Source organism: Staurois parvus, unplaced genomic scaffold (assembly GCF_062004578.1).
Source record: "Staurois parvus isolate SC_StPar_1 unplaced genomic scaffold, SC_StPar_1.0 ptg000129l, whole genome shotgun sequence".
NCBI classification, from domain to species: domain Eukaryota; kingdom Metazoa; phylum Chordata; class Amphibia; order Anura; family Ranidae; genus Staurois; species Staurois parvus.
The window spans coordinates 2,768,972-2,785,132 of NW_028317925.1; the positions used below are offsets into that span (position 1 = coordinate 2,768,972).

General features: G+C 40.2%; 1 protein-coding gene across 7 annotated transcripts in view; it reads right to left on the reverse strand.

Annotated features, from left to right (window-relative positions):
- Window positions 1-16,161, reverse strand: part of LOC149466447 (E1A-binding protein p400-like) — a 223,006-nt gene that overhangs the window by 24,446 nt on the left and 182,399 nt on the right. For all 7 annotated transcript variants that reach the window (XM_089672447.1, XM_089672452.1, XM_089672451.1 and 4 more), the window contains 7 exons: window positions 12,728-12,806; window positions 12,075-12,287; window positions 11,755-11,800; window positions 4,597-4,706; window positions 689-887; window positions 417-571; window positions 77-334 (listed from right to left, as the gene is read on the reverse strand). In XM_089672447.1, the coding sequence (XP_089528573.1) occupies window positions 77-334; window positions 417-571; window positions 689-887; window positions 4,597-4,706; window positions 11,755-11,800; window positions 12,075-12,287; window positions 12,728-12,806 (1,060 nt within the window). The remainder of the gene's footprint in view (window positions 1-76; window positions 335-416; window positions 572-688; window positions 888-4,596; window positions 4,707-11,754; window positions 11,801-12,074; window positions 12,288-12,727; window positions 12,807-16,161) is intronic.

A 16,161-nucleotide genomic window follows, 5' to 3' on the forward strand; every position in this document is an offset into this window, starting at 1 on the left:
TTGTTAACAATAAAATGGCACTACAATAAGAGGAAAATGTCTTCCTCTAGAACACAATTAAAGCATTAAAACTTACCAGCCGAGCGACTTGCAGATTAGCAACAGTGGCGCCTGTGAGTACAGCGCCACCTCTTGGTGCAGTGACTGCAGCAAGTTGCTGAGCCTGTTGCTGTGGCTGTGTTTGCTGTGCTTGCTGCTGGCCCTGTACTGGCGCTGCCTGTGGTCCTCCCTGTTGAGGCTGCTGTGGCTGTTGCTGCTGCTGTTGTTGAGATGTTGTTTGGGTTGTCTGTTGTGGAATCTGCATCTTCTGTTTCTGTAACTTCAGTAGCTGCTCCTGCATTTTAATCAGGAGAAAAATTAGTAATTAGCAGCCAAATAGTTTACTTAAACTCACCACAGTATTCTGACTGAAGTACCTGGGAGAGTTTGCCAACAGCTTTGATCTGCCCAGGGGACTGAGCCTGAGCCTGAATTTGAGGAACCTGAACCTGGGATGCCTGCTGCTGCCGAAGAAGCTGAAACTGGGCTGAGGTAATGGCTTTACTGGCCAGCTGAACTCCAGCAGTTGTAGCTGAAAGACATATATTAAGAGTAAGAATGCAAAGCAGACAAAGAACCATATAAGAGATTGCAGAGGGATTCACACATTATCTGAGATAAAGGGAAGCATCAGAAAGTAGCTCCATACCTGTGGTTACCTGTGTAACAACTGATCGGGCCTGCGTCTGCACAGGTGTAATACTGCTGCACACGACAGTTCCGCCAGTCACTGGTGTCACTGCTCGAACTCCCGGATTTGTTGCTATAGTGACCATCTCAGCCGCTGTGGCAGAAGTGGCTACAGCTCTCTGCTGTGTATGGACAACCTGTGGAGTTCCTCCTGAAGCCTGATGGGGAAATGGATAGCAATTAGCTCAGAATCCTGAATGTTAAAAAAACTGCATGCTTACCAAAAAGACACTCTTTTCTAAGTACAGAATGTGAAAATCTGTGAACATGTTTAATTTGCTTGTTCCAAAACAGAAATCAAAGCAAATATAGAAGGAAAATAATCGGTATAATGGCTTTGAGTCCTAATACACACTGGACGTTTTTACAGCTGCTATTTTTGGCTTTTGATGTTTTTTTTCTACCGCCAGTAAACCCCCCAGTATGTTATCCTATGTGTACATGCACACAGACTGTAATCAATGTTTTTTGGCTGGAAAAAAAACCCGGGACTAGTGGGTTTCTAGAGGAGATTTTTAGCTGTAAAAATGCTCTAATGCTGAAAAACGGCGTTTTTGGATTTTCTTTTACAAAAACCACTAAAAACCACAAACGTGAAAAAACACAGAAAAATGCTAATGCAAAAACGCTAAAAACCACTAAAAAACTCATGTTTTTAACATGGCTTTACACAGCTAACGTTACCAGCGTTATTAAAACGCCCCATGTGCATGGAGCCTCAACCATTACCTGAAAAAAACAAATATCCTGACAATATTACAATGCAGGAACAATGTCAGCTGGAGCTTTATTAACCATTAGCCGCCCGGCCTATAGCTGTTTGGCGGCGGCAAAAAATGCTTCACCTTTCCGGGTGCACGCCATTTGGCGTGCTCCCGCACATGCGCAGTTCGCGCGGTTGCAGAGCCGCGCAGCAGCGCGATCTGTCACCGGCCGTGTACCTCGGACACGGCCGATGACAGATCTGAGTACCGGCCCCCCGTTGCCGGTACCATGTGACCTGTCACATGACAGTTGTATACAATGGATGGCTTCATTCATGCCATCCATTGTATACTAGTGCCTAGCTGTGAATGGTCACAGCAGGTCACATGCACATGTCATGTGATTAGCTGTGGCCAAATCACAGCTAAGCACAAAAAAAAAAAAAAAAACCTGAATGAATAGATTTCATTCTGGTAAATGCTTGCTTATAGCAAAGTAATTCTTTGCTATAAGCAAATTGTATAAAAAAAAAAAATACTGATCACTTCCTCAAAGTACTATCTTTGGTCATAGTAAAATATGAAAAATAAATCTTAAAAAAAATAATAAAAAATGTAATAAAAAATTAAAAATAATAATAAAAAAAAAAAATATATATATATATATTTTTTTCATACTGTCACCAGTCAGTGTCCCTGTTCACCGCCATGCCAGTTATATGATGACGCTGTACTGCACTGTGACAGTATGTAAAAAAAAAATAGTGAAAATAATTTTTTTAATTTTTTAATTTTCCGAAAAATGATGACAAAAAAAATACAACTTTAAAAAAGCGCCATGCCTCTTGTGAAATACGTCGGACTGTCTACTCTGCAAAAAGGGGTCACTTGGGGATATCTGTACTATTCTGACATTCTTGGACCTCAAGAAATTAGATTTGCTGTCAGTACGTCAGGACTGATCAATTTTCAGATATATCCCATAGTTTGTGAACTCTATAACTCTCCTACAAACTAAAAAATACATCCTAATTTGGGTTATTTTCACCAAAGACATGTAGCAGAATACATCTTGGCCTAAATTTATGAAGAAAACTTATTTATTTACAAACTTTTATAACAGAAACAAAGAAAAACTTGTTTTTTTTCAAAATGTTCGGTCTTTTTTTGTTAATTTAGCAAAAAATAAAAACCCCAGCGGTGATTAAATACCACCAAAAGAAAGCTCTAGTTGTGTGAAGAAAATTATAAAATTTTAGTTTGGGTACAATGTTGTATGACCGCGCAATTGTCATTCAAAATGTGAGAGCGTTGAAACGTGAAAAATGGCCTGGGCAGGAAGGTATAAAATTGCCCGGTATTGAAATGGTTAAGTGTTCTTGCAAGAACACTTATTGTTATCTCACAAGTATATTCTTATTGTTATTCCGTTTCTTATTATAGCCATATTTACCACCCTAACTCCTCCCATAGTTTTTACACTACATAGACAAGTAATATACCGAAACGTGCGGATTGTTCCCGATTGGTGTGCTATTACTTTGTGGAACGTTTCGCCGAATCGTTCACGAAATATCGCGGTTTTTGTGGCAAAATTTTCCCATAGGAATGAATGGTGCATCTAGAGTGGCAGCAGAGCACAGCTACAGGGTGGAAGGAAAAATCAGAACATGATTTGTAAACTGCCATCACTCTGTCATTTTCAAGCCCACCTACACATATCTTATATCAAAACGTTCAGCTAACCCTGCTGTCACTAAAAATGTTCACGGCTAGGACATACTCCTGATAGTTTTCAGAATATGACCATTTGTTTGCAACTCACTCCTCCCATTGACTTTCATTGAAACTTCACTCACAGCCACCTGAAATGTTAAGGGACGTTTTTAAACTGCAACTGTGCCTTCATTTTTAATATTGCAGAGAAATACTATATATCAAAATTTAGGTCTGTTTCTTGTGATTGTCACAATATAAACCTTTTCACGGTAGCATTTATACTTTTAAACTACAAGTGCTTGAAGATGGCAATCACCAGTGAAGTTGGCAAGTTGCAGCAGTGTGTTTAGAACAGCACTTCTAACATTCCTGACTGAGTTGCTATAGCAACCAAAGGTCACTCAAGAGGCAGATGACTCACCAGGCTGGACTGTGAGCTTCAAAATACAAGCTGAAATGCATTTCTCACTATCAGGCTTGCAATGTGCACTGCTTACATTTCATCAATCATTTGGTAAAGGTTGCGGCAAGAACACTTTACACAATTTCCCCAGAAATTGTAGATTTTCTAGTTTTTATTCTTATTATAGCTAAATTTACCACGCTAACTCCTCCCACAGTTTTTACACTACAAAGACAAGTAATATATCAAAACGTGCGGATTGTTCCCGATCGGATTGCTATTACTTTGTGGAATGTTTTGCCAAATGGTTCACGAAATATCGCAGTTTTTGTGGTGAAATTTTCCCATAGGAATGAATGGCGCAACTAGAGTGGGAGCTGACAAAAGCTAGAGTGTGAAAGGAAAAATCAGGACATGATTTCTAAACTGCCATCACTCCCTCATTTTCAAGCCCACCTACACATATCTTATATCAAAACGTTCAGCTAACTCTGCTGCCACTAAAAATGTTCACGGCTAAGCCATAGTCCTGATAGTTTTCACAATATGACCATTTGTTTGCAACTCACGCCGCCTATTGAATTTAATTGAAACTTCACTCGCAGCCACCTGAAATTTGAAGGGACATTTCTAAACTGCGACTGTGCCTTCATTTTTAATATTTCAGAGACATACTACCTACAAATGTAGGTCTGGGTCTTGTGATTCTCACAATATAAAGCTCTTTGCTGTAGGATTCATACTTTTAAAACTACAACCGTTTGAACATGGCAACCACCAGTGAAGTGAGCAAGTTGGAGCAGTTTGTTTATAAAAGTTCCTCTCAGCTTGCACTAGAGTGAGTTGCCATAGCAACCCAGCTGTGTCAGCAGAGTGACCAAGGCTACTCCGCCCACTCCAGTTGTAGACTACTGCTGCAGGCAAGAACACTTCACACAATTTCCCCAGAAATTGTAGATTTTCTAGTTTCAATTAATATTCAGAATGAAGGTCATGTACATATTCCTGTCTGTAACTCAGTACATTTATGGGTTTACTTACAGCAAGTGTTCCAGGTATAACAGGGGATGCCAGCCTCTTATTGATGGGCTGGAAAGTGGCAGAAGGTACACCCGCAACTGTGTTTACAATAACATTTCCACTGACTGCAGCTGTAAATAGGATATTAGTCTTAGTTAGAATAAGATATTTGCAATGATACCATATCGCATGTGTAAAACACAATTTTTATATAGCAAGTTATCTTTAATAAAACATTCTAAATATACAGGGTGTCCCAAAAAATGGATACACAGTCTGAATAATTCTAATAACAGTATTTATTACCATACAGTTCTTTCTAATTTTAAAATAAAATATATAATTTTCTTTTTTAAAACTTATATGGAGGAACCTCATGTTAATTTACCAGGAGTGACGGTGTGGTGCGGCTTGTCATTGCATGAATTATTTGGAGCATTCTTTTATGATGGTACTGTAACTGGTGCCATTTACTTGAACTTGCTGCTGGAATCTGTCATGTCATATATTCAAGAAGATTTTGGCGATGAGGGCTTTTATTTCCAACAATATGGTGTGCCCTCACACTACCATTATGATGTAATTATGAGGAGCTTATCTTGTTGAGAATCTGCCAAACATATGAATAGGGCAAAGAGGTTCAGTAGAATATTGTCCGCGTTCACAAGAACTCACACCACTGGACTTCTTATGGGGATTTCTAAAAGATAAAGTTTATGCTACAAAACCGGCAATCCTTGATGAAATAAGAGCAGCAATTGAAAAAGAATGCGCCAAAATAGCAAAAAAAATTACCCTCAATGTTTGTGATTCTATTGCTTTGCGTTATCGCCAATGCCTGGACATGAATGGTTATCAGTTTAAAAACAGGAGCGAAGTATAAAAAAATGCACTGATGTATTTTATTTTAAAATTTTAAAGTAATATGTGTGGTAATAAATACTAACTTTATAATCATTCAAAATGTGTATTTTTGGAACACCCTTTACACTGGTAAACAACATGACAACTCTTCATAATTTTCTACTGAAAACAGAAGCAAACAAACATGAAGCTCCTGTCTAAAGCAACCAATCATGTGAAATGATGAAACCTTACTGGCTGCTGTGAATAACAGTTTCACTTTGCTCCAGTCTCCATAAATTTGAACCCAAAGGGCTTATATAACACAGTAAATTAAAACAATGGAACAGCTGCATATAACAGCAGATCAAGTAAAATTACAGTAGCAACAAAGGAAAAAAAGAAAGAAACAACTTGCCAAACTAATGTTATTTTCATTACAGACAATGTAAAATTTTGAAAATATCGAGTAATATCAAGTAATGCTACAATTAACAGACATTTTCAAAAACTTGTATTCTGTTCTGATGTCTTCTCCAGTATATCTTCAGTACAAGTTTATCTGAGATAGGGTGGGCAGAGGTCTTTTCAGTAAAGGGTAATTTTATCAGCAGGCTGTGTTAACTACACACTCAACATGGCCACCTTGCTGTGGCGCGTACAGTGCCCCACATCTTGCTCCGGTACACAATATTTTCTTAGATGCGCCATTAATAAGCTCGACTAGACAGAATGACATCTGTCAACACAGTCATATATTAAGACACATGCACATTTGGAATCCTTTTTTAAATACATGGGCATTTATGCTGTTGTAGTGGCAGTCATCAGTTCTGGGGAGTCTTTAATTCACTGGGAAATGGTGACGGCATTTGTGAATTACTTTGCTGCAAGCAAGAGCACTTTATGATGGTGGACAGACATTATTTAAACTTTTCTCACTGATTGTTTAATATCACAGCCGTAATTTTACTTATATTCATTTAGGTTTGTATACTACCTATTGGTGTCAGCTGCCTTATACTTCTAGTCAGCGTGGATATTGTTTGTTTGATTGCATCTGTGTTAACTACATAATTGTTCATTTTCTGGGGAGAAAGAGCAGGCTTTGCTAATAAAAGAAAACCCTACAAATTATATTGAACTGAATATTTTATCCCAATTCCACATCACTCTAGTTTCCTCAACAGAGAGCTAAGATATCTGAACTCAGGCCGGGACAGTCCATCAGTGCCTCAGCCTCTAACAAATCCCACCCTTGGTCCAGACCCAGAATCGGGGAAGCTGGAGTCCACTCATACTGGAGGGACCCCAATATTGCAGGTGTCTCAATGGTAATTTTGGCTAGGCAGCAGTAATGATATGGGAAAGTGGACTTCTATAGTGGTTTTGGATCTGCTTTATGATCCACTAAAAATATGACTGACAAAATGGGCTATATTGCCAGAGGCAACAGTTATGAACAAAATCTCTGTTAAGGCTGAAACAAATCAGACTGTTTATTTTGTGTCATTGACACGTTTGCATTCAAACAAATGCAGACTGTGGACTCCCAATGATCAACAGCTTTTAACAAAGAAACTCTTGTACTTCAACTGAAAGTCAGGAGAAATAAACAATTTTACATAAGTTCATACTATAAAAAGAAAACATTCAAATATGTCTGAATGTCGTTGTTGATGCAGCATAACTTAACGTTTAGAAGAAAAGGGGGGGAAATGGGCGCCAGGGGAGCAAAATATTGTCAAAAATCATAGCGATCTAAAATCAAACAGAAATTATACTATAAGTCCATCAATGTCCATAGTTTGAATAGTGGCAGCACCCTCCATAGTAAAGCTGAGCATCTGTAAACTATATAGGAAAAGAACACAGAGGGGCGCCAGACTAAGTGCAGTATATTGACAGTTCCGTTTATTAAAAGTAAGCAAATTGGGAACTCACTATTAGACAGAAATGATTTTGCATGTAAAATCATGTGGGGAGGTCCCCATGGTGATCCGGTGCATGGAATAGTCATCCCAATGCAGACAAGAGCAGCGGTGTGTGTTCAGATGCCGTTAGAACCAGCGTGGAACGCAAAGATGGCGTGGTACCGGACGTGATGACACCAAGGAGACGTCACTCCATACAGGAGGCAGTAACGTGTTTCGAAGCTTCTGCTTCTTTGTCAGACCTGATTGGCTGAGGAGGTAGGGCATACATATAAAGGCTGTTGGGGAAGACCAGAACTACAAGGCCACTTGACGGTCGGTCTAAAGACGAACTCTAGCTTTGGCATACATATTATATCAAAATCAATAAAAAACTAAAAAATATAGCATATTGAACCAACATAAAAACTACATAGAGGACAATGATATTAAAGCGGAGTTCCACTCACGCTGTCAAAAAATACAAAAACTGTAGCTACTGACTTTTAAAAAACAGCCACTTACCTGTCCCTCAGTCCCGTGGTGTGTCCCCTGCAGCCTGTTTCACCAGCCATCCTGTATTCCAGGAGGCCGGCATCTTCAGTGTGGGCACCCGGCTGTGATAGCTTGCGGCTTCACAGTCGGGTACCCACTGCGCATGCGCAAGTAGCGCTGCGCTTCCTGAATGGTCCTGTAATCTTCTGGGACCTGTCACGTGTCCCAAAAGACTACAGGAGGGAGGGAGGACACCTTCCGCTTCCGATCACCTAGGCGTTTGGACCAGAAGTGGAAGCGGGTACCTGTCAAATTTGGGTACCCGCTCCCCAAAGGTGCCAATCCTTAATGGGGAGTGGGGGAGCAGTCCTTAAAGCAGAACTTCCCCTTTTGGATGGAGCTCTGCTTTAATAAAAACTATTGCAAACTAACATGCCAAATTAATAAAAAAAAAAAAAAAAAAAAGATAAAATTGACTTGCTAAAAGACATCTTTGCTCCAAAACTGCATCAGGATATAGCAGAATCGAACTGTCTACTGTGGATAGCACAGAAAACTGCTAAAATAAACTTTTTGCTGTCTGTGTTGTGACTATGGCATGCAGCATCATGCAATACAAGGCCAAACCGCCCCCTCCCCCCGGCAAAGGTGTCAATCCTTAATGGGGAACGAGGGAGCAGTCCTTAAAGCGGAACTTCCCCTTTTGGGTGGAGCTCTGCTTTAAGCAAAATGTAAACAGTGGACATAGTATAACTATTGAACATTTTTATGCACATATGCCCAAATAAAGGATGTGACACTAAACGGCTTTATACTCGCATGCGCATATATATATATATATATATATATATATAAAATATAATGTACACACATACATGTAAGTACCTATATGTACATATATCAACACTATCTACAAATTACGTACCACCCCAGATGTAATAGAGGTGGAATGGGTTTTTCACGTATACCTAAAATTTATAAAAGGTGTTATAAATTTTAGGTATACGTGAAAAAACAATTCCACCTCTATTACATCTGGGGTGGTAAGTAATATGTAGATAGTATATATATATATATATATATATATATATATATATATATATACAGTGGGGATAAAAATTTTGGGCACCCCAGCTAAAGATTTGTATTAATGTGCATAAAGAAGCCAAGGTAAGATGGAAAAATCTCCAGAAGGCATCAAATTACAGATTAAACATTCTTATAATATGTCAACAAAAGTTAGATTTTATTTCCATCATTTACACTTTCAAAATAACAGAAAACAAAAAACTGCATCTGCAAAAGTTTGGGCACCCTGCAGAGTTAATATCTTGTACTGCCCCCTTTGGCAAGTATCACAGCTTGTAAACGCTTTTTGTAGCCAGCCAAGAGTCTTTCAATTCTTGTTTGAGGTATCTTTGCCCATTCTTCCTTACAAAAGTCTTCCAGTTCTTTGAGATTTCTGGGCTGTCTGTCACGCACTGCTCTTTTAAGCTCTATCCATAGATTTTCAATTATGTTGAGGTCAGGAGATTGTGAAGGCCATGGCAAAACCTTCAGTTTGCGCCTCTTGATGTAATCCCCCGTGGATTTCGAGGTGTGTTTAGGATCATTATCCATTTGTAGAAGCCATCCTCTCTTTAACTTCAGCTTTTTCACAGATGGCATCAAGTTACCATTGAAAATTTGCTGAAATTTTATTGAATCCATTTTTCCTTCTACTCGTGAGATGTTCCCTGTGCCACTGGCTGCAACACAACCCCAAAGCATGATTGATCCAACCCCATGCTTAACAGTTGGACAGAGGTTCTTTTCATTAAATTCTGTGCCCCTTCTTCTCCAAACGTACCTTTGCTCATTCCGGCCAAAAAGTTCAATTTTAACCTCATCGGTCCACAGAACTTGTTTCCAAAATGCATCAGGCTTGTCTATATGTTCATTTGCAAAGTTCAAACGATGATTTTTGTGGTGAGGACGTAGAAGAGGTTTTCTTCTGATGACTCTTCCATGAAGACCATATTTGTACAAGTATCTCTTTATAGTGGAATAGTGTACCACAACTCCAGTGTCTGCCAGATCTTTCTGGAGGGATCGTGCAGTCAAACGTGGGTTTTGAATTGTTTTTCTCACAATCCTGCGAGCTGTTCTGTCTGATATTTTTCTTGGTCTTCCAGATCTTGCTTTAACTTCCACTGTTCCTGATGACTGCCATTTCTTAATTACATTCCGAACAGAGGATAATGACATCTGAAAACGCTTTGCTATCTTCTTATAGCCTTCTCCAGCTTTGTGAGCGTCAACTATTTTCAGTTTCAGTTTTCTAGACAACTGCTTAGAAGAACCCATGGTGCTGATTGTTGGGGCAAGGTCAGATGAGTATGGGCATTTAAAACCTTTGAGATTGACATCACCTGGTCTTCCCAGACGATGATTGAGAACAATCCATGACACTGGCAGGTCTCACCTTGGCAAAGTGGGCAGTGCATGCTATAAATTCTGTAGGGTGCCCAAACTTTTGCAGATGCCATTTGTTTTCTGTTATTTTGAAAATGTAAAAGATGGAAATAAAATCTAACTTTGTTGACATATTATAAGAATGTCTAATCTGTAATTTGATGCCTTTTGGAGATTTTTCCATCTTTCCTTGGCTTCTTTATGCACATTAATACAAATTTTTAGCTGGGGTGCCCAAACTTTCGATCCCCACTGTGTTTATATATATATATATATATATATATATATATATATATATATATGTAAGTATAAAGCCTTTTAATGTCACATCCTTTATTTGGGCTTATGTGGATAAAAATTCTCATGTTCAATAGATATACTATGTCCACTGTTTACATTTTGCTTAATATCATCGTTCACTATGTTGTTTTTATGTTGGTTCAATATGCTATTTTTTTAGAGAGGTTTTTTTATTGATTTTGATATATTATAATATGTATGCCAAGGCTAAAGTTCTTCTTTAGACCGCGATGCAGTCTTGTAGTTCCGATCTTCCCCAACAGCCTTTATATGTCCGCCCTACCTCCTCAGCCAATCAGGTCTATTGAAGAAGCAGAAGCTTCGAAAAGCGTTACCACCCCCTGTACGGAGTGACGTCTCCTTGGTGTCATCACGTCCGGTACACGCCATCTTTGCATTCCACACTGGTTCCAGCGGCGTCTGGACACACACTGCTGCTCTTATCTGCATTGGGATGACTACTCCATCCACCGGATCACCATGGGGACCTCCCCACATGATTTTACATGCAAAATCATTTCTGTCTAATAGTGAATTCCTAATTTGCTTACTTTTAATAAACGGAACTGTCAATATACTGCACTTAGTCTGGCGCCACTCTGTGTTCTTTTCAAAAACTTAAAGTTGCCTATGAAACTTACCATTGAGAGGGAGAAGAAAGTAAACTTCAAAAGAAGCACACAAACTGGTTGTCATGGAAGGTACTACTAAGTGACCCAGTAATAAAAAATATACTGTGAGGTTAGAAATGTGTATAGTCACTTCCTTTTCGGCTTTACAACCGGCTGCCCAGTACGCATGCACGAGCTGCACTATGCCTTGTAAATGGTCCCGCAGTCTTCTGGGATCTGTGATGTGTCCTAGAGGACTGAGGGCAAGAAGGGGGAAAAAAATAACTTCCGCTCGGATTGCCTAGGTTATCCGAGCGGAAGTGAGAGCAGTTACCTGTCAAAATCAGGTACTAGCTCCTCCATCTTAGTACAATATCCCAAATATTTCAGAGGAGAGGGGATTAGGAGGAATATCGGAACTTCCCCTTTTGGGTGAAGTTTCACTTTAAAAACCTGAGTGAGCAGGGTGCTGGGCTTATTCTACCACAACAAACATTTGTCTATCCTTCACCTTAGCTAAGTGCTTTAGCACAGTAAGTAATACACTGAACTGCTCTCCTTACCAGTTTGTATGCTTGCTCCTGTTACTGCGGTTTTGATGGTTCCAGCCTAAAATACACAAATATTAATTACTGAATAAACCTCTGAGTGTTGAACAATACTGTATCTACCAACTCTAATATATTGTACATATTCTAAACAATTACAAAAGTTTAAGGGGACAACTTTATACCACCAAACCTTTCACAAATAAAGGTGAAGTGACAATTTATTCTGGTCACACTCCTCTTTGCCACTATTTGTTCACACCACTGTAGCTCTATTATGACATGATACCCATGAAGGATGCAATTTAAAGGAAAAACAGTGAGGTGGAACTTACCAGAACTGCAGTGGTTGGTACACTGGTGCCAACTGGGCTGGCAACTACTGCCTGTGGCTGCTGGACAACTTGTGTTTGGACCACTTGTTGCTGAGGTTGTGCTTGGGCAGGCTGAACAGTTGGAGATGATGTTTGTTGACCATTCTGGAGTGGCTGTTGTGGAGCCTGTGGACCAGCCTGCTGCTGTGCCCTGTGGTGTTGCTCAACTAAGGCCTAAAATAGAAATGTTATGATTGTGCTTCTGAATGTAATATGATTCAATCCAATATGCTGGCATTTAGAAGAAAGTCCACCCGAAACTGGTATGTCACTTTTAAGCATACATCAGTGGGGTTGAATCACCAGCTGACTTTTTAAATTTAAGGTAACAACATCACAGAGATTTGAACTCTGGTTTTACCAAGAATTTTTAGAAGCCAAAGCATGACTGAATGAATGTACACCCTGAACTTTGATATTAATTAAGGAATAAAGCTTTGATGTGTACATAACAACAGAGCATACAATGTGAGTAGAAGTAACATTCTTCAAATTAGCATTTACATCAAATATATCTACTATAATACAGTCAAATACATTGTATATTTATGAACTGTAAAACTACCCTCCCTTCAGCATTAGTCTGTGTAAGGATGTTTTAGCATGCACTATACCTTCTTTTCTTTGGCAATCCGCTCAGCTCGGAGAGAAGCCACTTGGATAGGTGGAAGAGGTTTATCATAATTTATTCCACTGAAAACAGAAACAATTTATGAACAAAATGTGTGGATAAATATAAAAAAACAAAACTTTTAGATATTTGTTTTTCTTTTAGCAAATATCGATATTGAAAATGGTAGTGACCCACATCCACCCACACAAACACATATTACACACAGCACTACAGAGCAAATACCCAATATATTTTATTACATGTTTTAGTTCCAGTTTTCTTCATATATTTATCAAAGTGAATGTTGACATCTGCAAGCTTCTGAAAAAGTAAGCCTTTTCTACATGTGGTGATATATCTTCATATTTGGTTATATGATTTTTTTCACTTTTTTTTAAATAATTATATGTGTCATTACTATATTGTACACTTTTTGTGTTTTTCTTTGCATAAAATTTAAATATACACTGTACTTAGGGAAAAAGAATGTTTAACTACCTCAATACTGGACACTTGTATCTCCTTCCTGCCCAGGCCAATTTTCAGCTTTCAGCACTCTCACAGTTTGAATGACAATTACTCAGTCATGCAACACTGTACCCATATGAATTTGTTATCTTTTTTTTCTACACAAATAGAGCTTTCCTTTGGCAGTATTTAATCACCACTGGGCTTTTTATTTTTTGCACTATAATCAAAAGACCGGATGTTTTACTTACTTTCTTTCATACAATTTTGCAAATAAGTAATTTTTCCACATAAATGTCGACCACAACTTATACTGCTACCGTATTTGCCGGCGTATAAGATGACTGGGCGTATAAGACGACCCCCTACTTTTCCTGCTAAAATGTAGTGTTTGGGCTATACTCGCCGTATAAGACTACCCCTCTTCCAATGCACACCAGTGGGAGGAATAGTGCCCCATCATCGGTGTCAGTGGGAGGAATAGTGCCCCATCATCGGTGTCAGTGGGAGGAATAGTGCCCCATCATTGGTATTAGTGGCAGGAATAGTGCCCCATCATTGGCATTAGTGGCAGGAATAGTGCCCCATCATTAGTATCAGTGGGGGGAATAGGTGCCCCATCATTGGTATCAGTGGGAGGAATAGTGCCCCATCATTAGTATCAGTGGGGGGAATAGTGCCCCATCATTGGTATCAGTGGCAGGAATAGTGCCCCATCATTAGTATTAGTGGGGGGAATAGGTGCCCCATCATTGGTATCAGTGGCAGGAATAGTGCCCCATCATTGGTATCAGTGGGAGGAATAGTGCCCCATCACTGGTATCAGTGGGAGGATTAGTGCCCCATCATTGGTATCAGTGGCAGGAATAGTGCCCCATCATTGGTATCAGTGGGAGGAATAGTACCCCATCATTGGTATCAGTGGCAGGAATAGTGCCCCATCATTAGTATCAGTGGGGGGAATAGTGTCCCAACATTGGTGTCAGTGGAATGAATAGTGTCCCATCATTGGTGTCAGTGGGGGGTGGAATAGTGCCCCATCATTGGTGTCAGTGGGGGGGGGGAATAGTGCCCCATCATTGGTGTCAGTGGGGGGGGGGGGAATAGTGCCCCATCGTTGGTGTCAGTGGGGGGGAGGAATAGTGCCCCATCGTTGGTGTCAGTGGGAGGAATAGTGCCCCATCATTGGTGTCAGTGGGAGGAATAGTGCTCCATCATTGGTATCAGTGACACCAATGATGGGGCACTATTCCTCCCACTGACACCAATTACACTTGCTGACCCTGTTCTAGTATGGTGCTGCTGCAGCCAGCATATGTGGTTGCAGCAGCACCTCTACACTGAACACTTACCTGCTGCTCCTGCACTCGATTTTTGCGGGGCCGCTCGGCTCCGCCCCCTCGCTGGTGATTGGCCGCCTGTGTACCTTTCCTGAGCTACAGTTCTGGCAGGCAATCACCGGTGAGGAGGCAGAGCCGAGCAGCTGTGCGAACATCCAGTGGCCGAACTGAAGGAGCAGCCGCGCTTCCTGGACCGTATCGTCGTGGGACCGGAGCCAGGTAAGAAACAGCCCCTGCCCACCCCTGTACTTAGTGTCCCTTCCGTTGGAAGGGGGGGGCGGCGGCGGCACCGCGCCGCCCCCCTAAAAAGTGTCAGTATGCCGTATACCGGCGTATAAGACGACCCCCGACTTTTGAGAAGATTTTCAAGGGGTAAAAAGTCGTCTTATACGCCGGCAAATACGGTATATTAGTTTGGCAAAAATAACCCAAAATCAGTACATATTGTTTGGTCTGTGTGAAAGTTATAGAGTTTGCAAGCTATGGTACCAATCATTGAAAAATGATCACACCTGACTGCCTATCTCATGTCTTGAGGCCCTAACATGCCAGAACAATACAAATACCCCCCCAAATGCCTTTGGAAAGTAGACAGTCCAAGGTGTTTAGTAAAGGGCATTGTTGAAGTTGTAATTCTTTCCTACAATTCTTTGTCAAATGAAGAAATTAAATCAAATTTGTGTTTTTTCTTCATAACAATGTCATATTAACAAGCTATTGCTCACACACAGCATAAACATACTTGCAACTACACCCCAAAACACATTCTGCTACTCCTCTTGAGTATAGCGATACCACAAGTGTGAGTCTTAGGGAGCCTAACCACAAAGAGAGGCCCAGCATCCAATGAGCACCTTCAGGCATTATTCACTTTAAAACCAGGCCTTTTTCTGACACTTTTTCTTAAGTAAAGTAATTAAAAATCTGTATTTTTGCTAGAAAATTACTTAGAACTCTCAAACATTATATTTTTTATGCAGAGGCCCTTGAGAATAAAATGGTGAGTTTTGAATTTTTTTATGTTACATGGTGTTTGTGCAGCGGTTTTCCAAATGCAATTTGTAGAAAGAAATACGTTTTAAGTAATTTTAATGCAAACAAATTATTGCTCTTGCTTTGACATTCGCAGCAATACCTGACATGTGCAGTGTGATCGCCGTTTACATATGCATACAGGACCAAGGAGTGTGTTTCCCTTTGTACACGAGCACGGGGGGGGGGGGGGGGGGCAGGGGCGCTTTAAATTTATTTTTACACTGTTTCTTTACATTTAAAAAGATGCTGATATTGCGACTGGACACTGACAGATGTTGATGTTGCATTAGGACACTACTGTAGATGTTGATGGAACACTGGTACCTTGTAGCAGATGTTGAAGGGACACTGGTACACTGTGACAGATGTTGAGTCACTGGTACACTGTGACAGATGTTAATGAGTCACTGGTACACTGTGACAGATGTTGATGGAACACTGGTACTGTGACCGATGTTGATGGGACACTGGTACACTGTGACAGATGTTGAGTCACTGGTACACTGACAGATGTTTTTGTGCACTTGTACACGGTGACAGATGTTGATCGTCCACCGGCGGACACCGACAAATGTTGATGGTGCACTAGGGA